Here is a 9,737-nt window from a genome sequence, read left to right on the forward strand (position 1 = left end):
GTATAGTCTGATGTTCTAGGATGAAGTGTTCTATACGTATCAATTATGTCCATTTTATCTAATGTGTGTCATTTAGTGCTGCTATTTATTTATTTTCTATTTGGATGATCTATCCATAGCTGTCAATGACGTATTTGGGGCCCCTACTATAATTGTATTTTGGTCAGTTTCTCCCTTTAGTTCTGTTAGTAGTTGCTTGATATATTTTGATGCTCCCTGATTGGGGACATAAATATTGATGACTGTTATATCTTCTTATTGTATAGTCCCTTTTATCATTGTGAAATATCCATCTTTGTCTCTTGTACCTTTTTTAACCTGTAGTCTGTTTCATCTGATATCAGTATAGCTATACCTGATTTTCTCTGAATCCCTTTGCTTGGATTGTCAATTTCCACCCTTTCACTTTCAGTCTGTATTTGTCCTTGTGGTTGAGATGTGTCGTTTGGAGGCGGCATACAGTTAGGTTTAGTTTTTTGATCCATTCTGCTACCCCTTGCCTTTTTATTGATGAGTTCAGTCCATTTACATTTAGGATAATTATTGATATGTGATGATTTCATATCATTCTGTCTTTGGTTTTCTGGTAGGACGCTGTCTTCATTGTTTCTTTGCCTTTTTGTTGCTGTTATTTCAGTGTGGTGATATTCTATGATTTTCCCCTCTGGTTTTTTCTCATATATATATTATATATTTCAGTTCTGGATTTTTTTTGAGTGGATACCATTAAGTTTATGTAAAAGAAAGTTTTGTATTTGGAGTATTTCATTTTCTTCACCATGCTTGCTTTCTCCATTCCTGTATTCTTGTTCGGGCCTGTACTCTCTCCCCTTTTATGTTTTTGTTGTCACAAATTATCCCTAGTTATCCTGTGAGTTGGTTTCTGTGCTGCAGTAGCAAGTCGTCTTTTTCCTCTTTTTTTATAAAAGTGTTTTTTTTTTTCTTCTGTACCCTGTATGTTATGTTTAAGGGTGTAGTGTCCTATTTGCTTTACCGGTTTCTATTTCCTGCTTCAGTCTGTCTGTTTGTAATTCTTATCATGGTTTTGTACTCTTCTGCTTTTTTGTTTCAGGTCAAATAGCCTCTAGCATTTCTTTTAGTGCAGGTCGTATGTTAGAAAATTGCCTCAGCTTCTATACATATGAAAGGCCTTTATTCCTCCTTCATATCTAAAGCATATTTTTGCTGGATATGTTATACTTGGCTCATAATTTCTCTTTCAGTAGTTTGAATATTTTAGTCTGCTCCTTCCTGACTTGTAGAGTTTCTGCTGAAAAATTTGATGATAATCTAATGGGGTTTCCTTTGTAGGTTACCGTCTTCTTTTCCCTGGCTGCCTTGAGGAGTCTTTGTTGTTAATTTTTGATAGATTCAATACAATGTGCCTTAGAGAAGGCCTGGTGGGGTTGAGGTAATTAGGTGTTCTGTTTGCTTCTTGGATTTGAGGATCCAGTTCTTTCCACAAGTTTTGAAAATTCTCGTTGACTACTTGTTTGAGTGCACTCTCTGTTCCCTTCGCCCTTTCTTCTCCTTCTGGTATGCCAATTATTCTTGTAGAATTATTCAGTTCTTGTAGAATTGTTTCATTTCTTTTAACTCTCAACTCTCTCTCTTCTTCCATCTCTGTCATTTCCAAATTTCTATCTTCAATGTGACTGATTCTTTTCTTCATTTGGTCAGCTCTGTTACCTAAGCTGGTATTTCAATTTTCATTTCTTCTGTTTACTTCTTAATCTCCAGAAATTCTATTTGGTTCTTTTTTTAAATTTCAATCTCTTTGGTAAACTGTTCATTTTGTTTTTTGATTGTGTTTCTGAGTTCATTAAAATGCCTCTCAGTGTTTTCTTGTATCTCACTGAGTTTTTTAAGAACTGCAATCTTGAATTCTCTTGTCATTTAAGTCACATATTTCCATGTACTTAAGTTCATTTTCTGGAAACTTCATTTTCTTTCTGACCTGTTTTGTTACCTTGGTTATTCATGACAATTAATGAATTAATATTTCTCTTCCTACACATCTACAGGAGTAGGTTCTGCAGCAGGTTGATAGGAAGAGGTCTTTCTTTTGCTTTCCAGTAGCTGTTGTTGGAATGTTTTATTTTTCTCTCCGATTGCAGCCTTTTATTCTCTCTCATGCTGTTCTGGCTTCTTACACAATGGGGGGATTCTTTGGAAGGTGGGCGTCTACTCTGAGCAGGTCACCTTGGTCTCAGGGTACTGCCTCTCTTGGGGCATGTAGAGAGCTTCTGAAGTTTCAAAGCTCTTCCTGCGCAGCCGCTCTATTTACCCCTGCAGGGATCCACCCAGATAATTGGAGTCAGGGGCGGGTGGGTTGTGACAGGTGGTCCAGAGCAATGTCTGCTACCACCAGCAGAGTCCATCCTGCACCTAAGACTCTGTCTCCTTTGCCGAAACCAGTTGGTCCATGAGTCCATGACTGCAGGCTGCACTTCTCAAATCTGCAAATATTCTGTTCTTTTGATCTGACAGTGCTACCGTTCCATTTCTAGCACTGGGAAGGTGGGGGTGGGGCGAGCTCTGGGAGGATGGGAAGGAGTCAGCTAGTCTCCTTCCATTCTCTGATTGGCAGTGAGGGCTTAAACCGCTTTTTCACCCTTCTTCCCTGACTGTTTGCTCTGAGATCTCTGCTGTGAGGGTGGGGTTCAGCTGTGTTACACACTGATCCCTTAGACAGGACTGTGGGCCATAAGGGAAGCACTAGCAATCTTAATTCTTCCCTCTCCCGTGACTGTGGTACCTCCGGAGCTCGGAGTTCCAGTCTGCATATGTCCTGTGGCCTGTGCTCAGCCCACGTCTCCGACTTACCCCTTCCTATCTCTCCCACTAGCCCAATTTGCCCACCTTTAGATGCTTTCAATTGCACATCTCTTCGTTTTGCCTGTCTGCTGCTCAGTGAGTCCTTTGTGGAATTATAGTTGTTTAATTTGTTGTAAATTACTGGGGAGATTTCAGGAGGCTCACCTGACTTTATCTTCCGTAATCTCCTTTATCCAAACTCTTTCTCTGCTGGAACCTCTAAAAACCCTTACGCATGATTTTTTTTTTTTATGTTTGCTATTGAATTTATACCATTCTCTGATTTTTTTCAGTTCCCAGGACCCAACTTTCTTAAAACCTTTGGTTCCCAATTCATTGTTCTTTTCCTTTATGACCAAGTTTGTAAGTTATATTTTAAAATGCCAAAGTACACATGATATTCAACTCCAGTTTATTTTCCCTTTTTCCACTTACAGCAAGCTTCCTGCCACCCAAAGAAAGTGAGTATAGTTAACATATACTTGGAATTACTACAGTGTTCGAAGACTTAGCAAGAAATAAAGCTGTTAAATGTATAGTAGGGCAAATGTCTGTAAGACTTTTGGCATAAAAAATGTGTTAAATTTGATAAGCATTTTTTAAATTTCTCATGTTTAGAAGACTGGCGACTTGATCATTTAGAGAAGACCCAAGAAAACCAAGACAAACATTTATGTCAAGTTTTATTCACCACCAACCAACCATTGACTAATGAACAAGAGAAAGTTTCAGGAAAACTGTTTAATCTGGGCAGACACATTGTTCCTTCAAGAAAAATGTTATCTGCAGATGACACTATAGGGCCTACATACTTGGATTTCTACCAATTGGCTCCTCATAATTACTCAAGAAAGATGACTAATGAGTTTAATGCATCTCACTCCAATACTAGAAATGAGAGAAGAAATACTGGAGAGAAGTCTTTTGATTACAATCAAAATTTGCAAACTTTTAGTGGTGTGGAGGAACTTATTTTGGGGCAGTCTTTTGAATGTAACGAATGTGGTAATACTTTGCATGATAAGACTGCCTTCATTACATGGAACAGTGCTTACACAAAAGAAGCATCTTATTATAAATTTGGAAGGAAACTATGTGATAAATCTTCTCTTGTCTCTGTGAGTTTTCACACAGAGAAGAGTCACTGTGAATTTTATGAAGATAAATGTAATAAAATTGGGAACAATTTTGGGAGGATTGCTCAACTTCAGAGAACTGATACAAGAGAGAAAACTTTTGATCAAAAAGCACATTTCAGAAAATATCAGAGAAGTCACACAAGAATACAACCCCTTGAGTGTGGGAAAAACTTGAGCCACAATTCACCCATTAACATACAACAGAGAACTAACAAATTAGAGCTATCTTGCGATAATAAGACATGTAACGAAACTTTCGGTTCTCAGTCAGCCTTCAGTATACAGAGGACACCTCATGGGAGGGAACAACACTATGAGTATAATGAATGTCAAGAATCCTTCTCAAAGAGGTCATCCGTCATTTTGCATCGAAGAAGTCACATAGGTAAGAAAATTTATGAATGTAATGAATGTGGGACAGCTTTTTCCTGGAAATTATCCCTAGTTGTCCATCAGAGAACTCACACAGGAGAGAAACCCTATCAATGTAATGAATGTGGAAAACCTTTCAGGCAGAAGTCAAATCTTACAAATCATCAGAGAATTCACACAGGGGAGAAACCCTATCAATGTAATGAATGTGGTAAAACTTACACCGATAAGTCAAGCCTTGGAAAACATCAGAGAATTCACACAGGGGAAAAACCTTATGAATGTAACGAGTGTGGAAAAGCTTTCACCACCATGTCACACCTCAGACAGCATCAGAGAACTCACACAGGGGACAAACCCTATAAGTGTAATGAATGTGGAAGAGCTTTCACCTGCGTGTCACACCTGAGAAGACATCAGAGAACTCACATGGGAGAGAAACCCTACGAATGTAATGAATGTGGGAAAGCTTTCATCTCCTTATCACAGCTCAGAGAACATCAGAGAATTCACAAAGGGTTAAAACCTTATCAATGTAATGAATGTGGGAAGACGTTCCTCTGGAAGTCAGATTTGAATATGCATTGGAGAACTCACACTGGGGAGAAGCCCTATGAATGTGGGGAATGTGGGCGAGCATTTGTATACAAACAACAGCTTACACAACATCAGAAGGCTCACACTGGTGAGAAACACTATAAATGTAATGAATGTGGTAAAACTTTCATCCAGAAATCACATCTTGGAAAACATCAGAGAACTCACACAGGGGAGAAACCCTATCAATGTAATGAATGTGGGAAAGCTTTGGCTTCCATGTCAAACCTCAAAGGACACCAGAGAACTCACACAGGGGAGAAAACCTATCAATGTAACTTATGTGGGAAAGCTTTCACCTCCATGTCAAACCTGAAAGGACATCAGAGAACTCACACAGGGGAGAAACCATATCAATGTAATGAATGTGGTAAAAGTTACACCCAGAAGTCAAGCCTTGGAAAACATCAGAGAACTCACTCAGGGGAGAAACCCTATCAATGTAATGAATGTGGTAAAACTTACACCGATAAGTCAAGCCTTGGAGTACATCAGAGAATTCACACTGGGGAAAAACCCTATGAATGCACTGAATGCGGAAAAACTTTCAGCCAGAGATCATGCCTTAGAAATCATGAGAGAATTCACACAGGAGAGAAACCCTATGAATGTACTGAATGTGGAAAAACTTTCAGCCAGCGGTCGTGCCTTAAAAATCATGAGAGAATTCACACGGGGGAGAAACCCTATCAATGCAATGAATGTGGGAAAAGTTTCAGCCAGAAGTCACATCTTGGAAAACATCTGAGCATTCACCACAGGACAGAAACTCTATGAATCTGAAAGAGTTTATTTTCATGTCATACCTCAAAGGACATCAGAGAATTCATGAAGGTGAAAAACTCTGTGAATGTATAAAATGTGGGAAATTTTTTCTTTGGAAATCAGCCTTCGTGATACATCAGCGACAGGGAGAAATGCTACAAAGGAACTGATGCAAAAAAGGTTTTGTTTTCAACTTAACTCTCAAAATTGAACTTATGAAAGAATTCACACAGGTGAGTGTAGTGATTTATACACTCTCTACAATGAGTCTCACCTATGAAAACATCAGAAAACTCACAAAGGTGAAAAATCCTATAAAGATGGTAATGTAGGAAAATCTTCATAGAGTTGTTAGAGGTTAAAAGCCAAGGGGAGGAAAAGAATCTTTTTCTTATGCTCTATTATTCTTAGTATGGAATAACAGTTTGGAGAACTGCAGATTGAAAGATTGAAAGACATTAACAGGAGAAAATGGTTTATTTCATATGCTTTTGGAGATCCTCACATAAATGAAATGAAAACTCCAAAGACGTGATCAGACCTGGAGGCTTATATGCCATTTCAACAAAAGGACAAAACATTTGTGAAGAAGTGACCGAAGAATTAGGGTTTAGAGCTTCTATAGTTGTAAGTTTTGGAAAGGTCAATATACGAGGAAACCAATGGAAGATAAATGTTATTTCATTAAGATTTGTTTATGCAGATATTAGTTGGTGCCATCTACAATGACAGGAGTTGTGTACTCTTCCTTATACCAAAGAGGATGAGGAACACCTTTAAGAAGGAGGATTTATACCCTACTGTCACGTCCCGCACAACAAGGGCAGTGAGGGTGCGAGAAGGGGCGGTTTGGGTTAAGTTTTTAAGAAAGAAACAAACGGAGACTTAATGCAGTTCAATCTCTCAGATGGGCAGGGGTCTCTCAGTCTCAGAGGACTGGAGCCCAGAATAAGGCCGACTGAAGGTTTTTATTGATAGGTATACAAATACAAGAAAGTAACATTGTTTCTTACACGGTCTGTAAGACTCATACATCATAGCAGAAAAATGTTTATTCCAATCACCCTTTGTCTGTAAACAGCCGAAGCACAAGGTCCCATGATGTTTTACTTAAGGTATGTACCTTCTCAGGGTCAAGTCTCTCATATTGTAACAACTCCGTTGAGATAAGTGGAGAGAACTGATCTTTGTTGTCCTCATGACTTCTCTCACAAATAGGTGCAAGGGAAAAGCCAGAGCCGGCAACAGACTTTTCCAGGCAGCGGGTAGGGGAGGCAAGGCCCTTTCCCATACAAATCTAAGGCAGCTCACTGGGGGTCCCCACTCAGTTCCGCCTGGCTTAGGTTGTATCTCCCGTGAGATATCTTACCCGTCTTTGGCTGCAAACCATCTTTTGGGAACCAGACAGAGAGACATAAGGTGTAAACACAAGAATGGAACAGAGTCCCAGAAAGGCACAGTCTCACAGACTCTTCTTTCCTTAAGGAAAGACACGGGGGGACAGTTGGCTAGGCTATTGTGTGACTGACTGCACCCAACCTTTCGGCAGATGGGGAGAGACTGAAAAGGTTTTTCTGTGTACTGTTTTTCAGTTGCTTTCACTCAAAATACTTCTTTTGCCAAAGTGGCATAATTTGGCTTGCATGTTTTGATCTTATTGATCACATCAGGGCGTAAGCTCATAAATGTGATAGAAGTAAGGAAGGTTTCCACCAGAAGTCAAACCTCAGAGAACATCAGAAAACTCACAGAAAATTTGACATGATTGTAACCAATATGGAAAAACTTTCATCCAGACATCAAATCTTGCATTATATCAGAGAACTCACACAAATGAAACATCCCTGAAAATGTTACGGAACTTGGAATGCTTTCCGCCAGAAAGCATACTTTTAAGAACATCAGAGAACTCACAGGGGATAAAATGTAAAGATGAATGTAGGGAAAGTTACAAGTCGGTCAGAAGAGATTGCAGAACTTAAAGAAGAGGCTAAAATTTATTAAGCTGATGAACGTGGAAATTCCTCAGGAAGCTCCTCACCAAATATAAGAGAACTGTCTTAGGCTGTTATACAAAATACCATAGAGTGGTTAGCTTAAATAACAAACATTGATTTCTCACCTTTCTGGAAAGTGGAGAGTCCAAGAACAAGGCGCTGGCAGATTTTGTGTCTAGTGTGGATCCACTTCTTGGTGCGTATATGGCCATATTCTTGCAGTTTCCTCACATGGAGGAAGGGGCAAGGGAACTCTTCTGGGCCTCTTTAATAAAGACTCTGCCCTAATGACTTCATCACCTTCAAAGGCCTGTACCTCCAAATCCCAGCACCTTTGGGATTAGATTTCAACACATGAATTTGGGGAGGACATAACATTATTAGCAAGTACTTACACTGGAAGAAAACCCTCAAAGTGTATATATATAGACAGTCTTTCAACCGCTAGGGAAAGGTTTAGTCCTTTCGGGACATCAGACAATTCTCTGGGGAAAAAAACTTTGTGAAGATAATGAATATAAGAAATATTCTGTATGCATTCAACCGTCTGCAATCTTCCACTATGGATAAATACTGACTGTTTAATGAAAATGTGGAAGCTTTCTGTCAAAGATTGAATCTCACTGAATAGAGAATTCGCACAATGAAGAAAGTGTAGAATGTGATAAATGTGTGGCAACTTCAATCAAAAACCACCCTTCTCAGGACAGGAGAAAATGTGTAGCGCAATAGAGACCTCATAGGATATTAAGTAGATGAAAGAAATCTTACAAAGGTAATGGATTTGGGAAATCCTGCCAACTCAGTCCACAATATAATATATGTAAATAATAAATCTAATAAAAAAATATGACCCCTATGCCATATACTGCGTGGTCACCAATAACCATTTACTGTTGTCCTTAGGCCCATGACTAGTCTAAATTTCCAAATCACTCTTTCATCTTAATGTGGTAGTGTCACCAAATTTTAGGTAGTGGAATATGACTGTCAGTGGTAAAACGAGTTTTATGAAGACGTTTTCATTCTATATATTTCTCTGCTGTGCGTTTTCCCTACAACAATGGGGAAGAGTAGCACATGGAAGGAGTCAGGGTTCAAGAAATGTGTGGTACAGTTTCCTCTGACTGTGACTTTTGCAAGGAAGAAAAAACTTTTTCTCTGCTGAGCTGTAACAGTTTGTATCTGCCTGTGTTAGACATCCCTCAGCTATGAAAAGCTGTGATTGTGACCTCTGTGAAAAGTAACAAGTGGATATGTGTCAGAAGAGTCACGTGAAGGGAACCCCTGACAACATCCTAATCTTCTCTATTATTAATCATGTAAATAACAGGCTTTGTTTGAAGTTTCATTTGTTTGATGATTACATTTATATTGTGTACCTTTTGTAGCAATACAAAAGTAGTGTTGAGGATTTTTCAGTACATCATACCAGGATACACATACTGTTAACAGGTCTCATGAATAAGCAATACTAAATTGGATTATTTGGTTACTCTGGTATCTTCCATGTTTCTTCACAAAAAAGTCATTAAGTATCTTAAGATACATTCAGGCTATACTGTGTGTGTTATCATAATTCTCAAGCTTTTAACAATTTTAGCATTTATTTCTGGTCATTGCCCAAATCAACTTTTACCATATTTGCAAAATCATGCTACTTTTCCCATTTTGCCTCCTATCCTTATCGTGGTATGAAACAGTTCCTTTTTCCAGAATTTTTAATTAGTGTTTGTATAAATTGAGATTCTTTCTTCACGAATGTGTTCTACTCCTTAACTATTGTTATTAGTTTTGTTTTGATGGTCAAATCATGAGATAAAGCCAAGACATGTTCATTCAGATTGGCTCCTGTGTTCAATATTAATGTTTCTGATGCCTTTTTGCTTTACCAAACCACCTTTACCAAGCCTACTTGTTCTGATCATGGTAATATTTAATCTGCCATTGTAATGTTTTACATTATGAGCAAGTTCTTTATTCACATACTTTTTGTAACATGTTAAGTGTTTGCAGAAATATTTAGAATTTTATGTCCCCTTCAATAAAG

At 38.5% G+C, this 9,737-nt stretch overlaps 1 protein-coding gene across 1 annotated transcript in view; it reads left to right on the forward strand.

Moving 5' to 3' along the window:
• The window catches only part of LOC308504725 (uncharacterized protein), a gene marked incomplete at its 5' end in the record, with an annotated part of 66,639 nt that extends 57,110 nt beyond the window's left edge, over positions 1-9,529 (forward strand). The window contains one exon of the mRNA XM_081065911.1: positions 3,436-9,529. Within this exon, the coding sequence (XP_080922037.1) occupies positions 3,436-5,702 (2,267 nt within the window). The 3' untranslated portion in view covers positions 5,703-9,529. The remainder of the gene's footprint in view (positions 1-3,435) is intronic.
• Positions 9,530-9,737: the final 208 nt, after the last annotated feature.

Source organism: Rhinolophus hipposideros, assembly GCF_964194185.1.
Source record: "Rhinolophus hipposideros genome assembly, chromosome: 11".
NCBI classification, from domain to species: Eukaryota; Metazoa; Chordata; class Mammalia; order Chiroptera; family Rhinolophidae; genus Rhinolophus; species Rhinolophus hipposideros.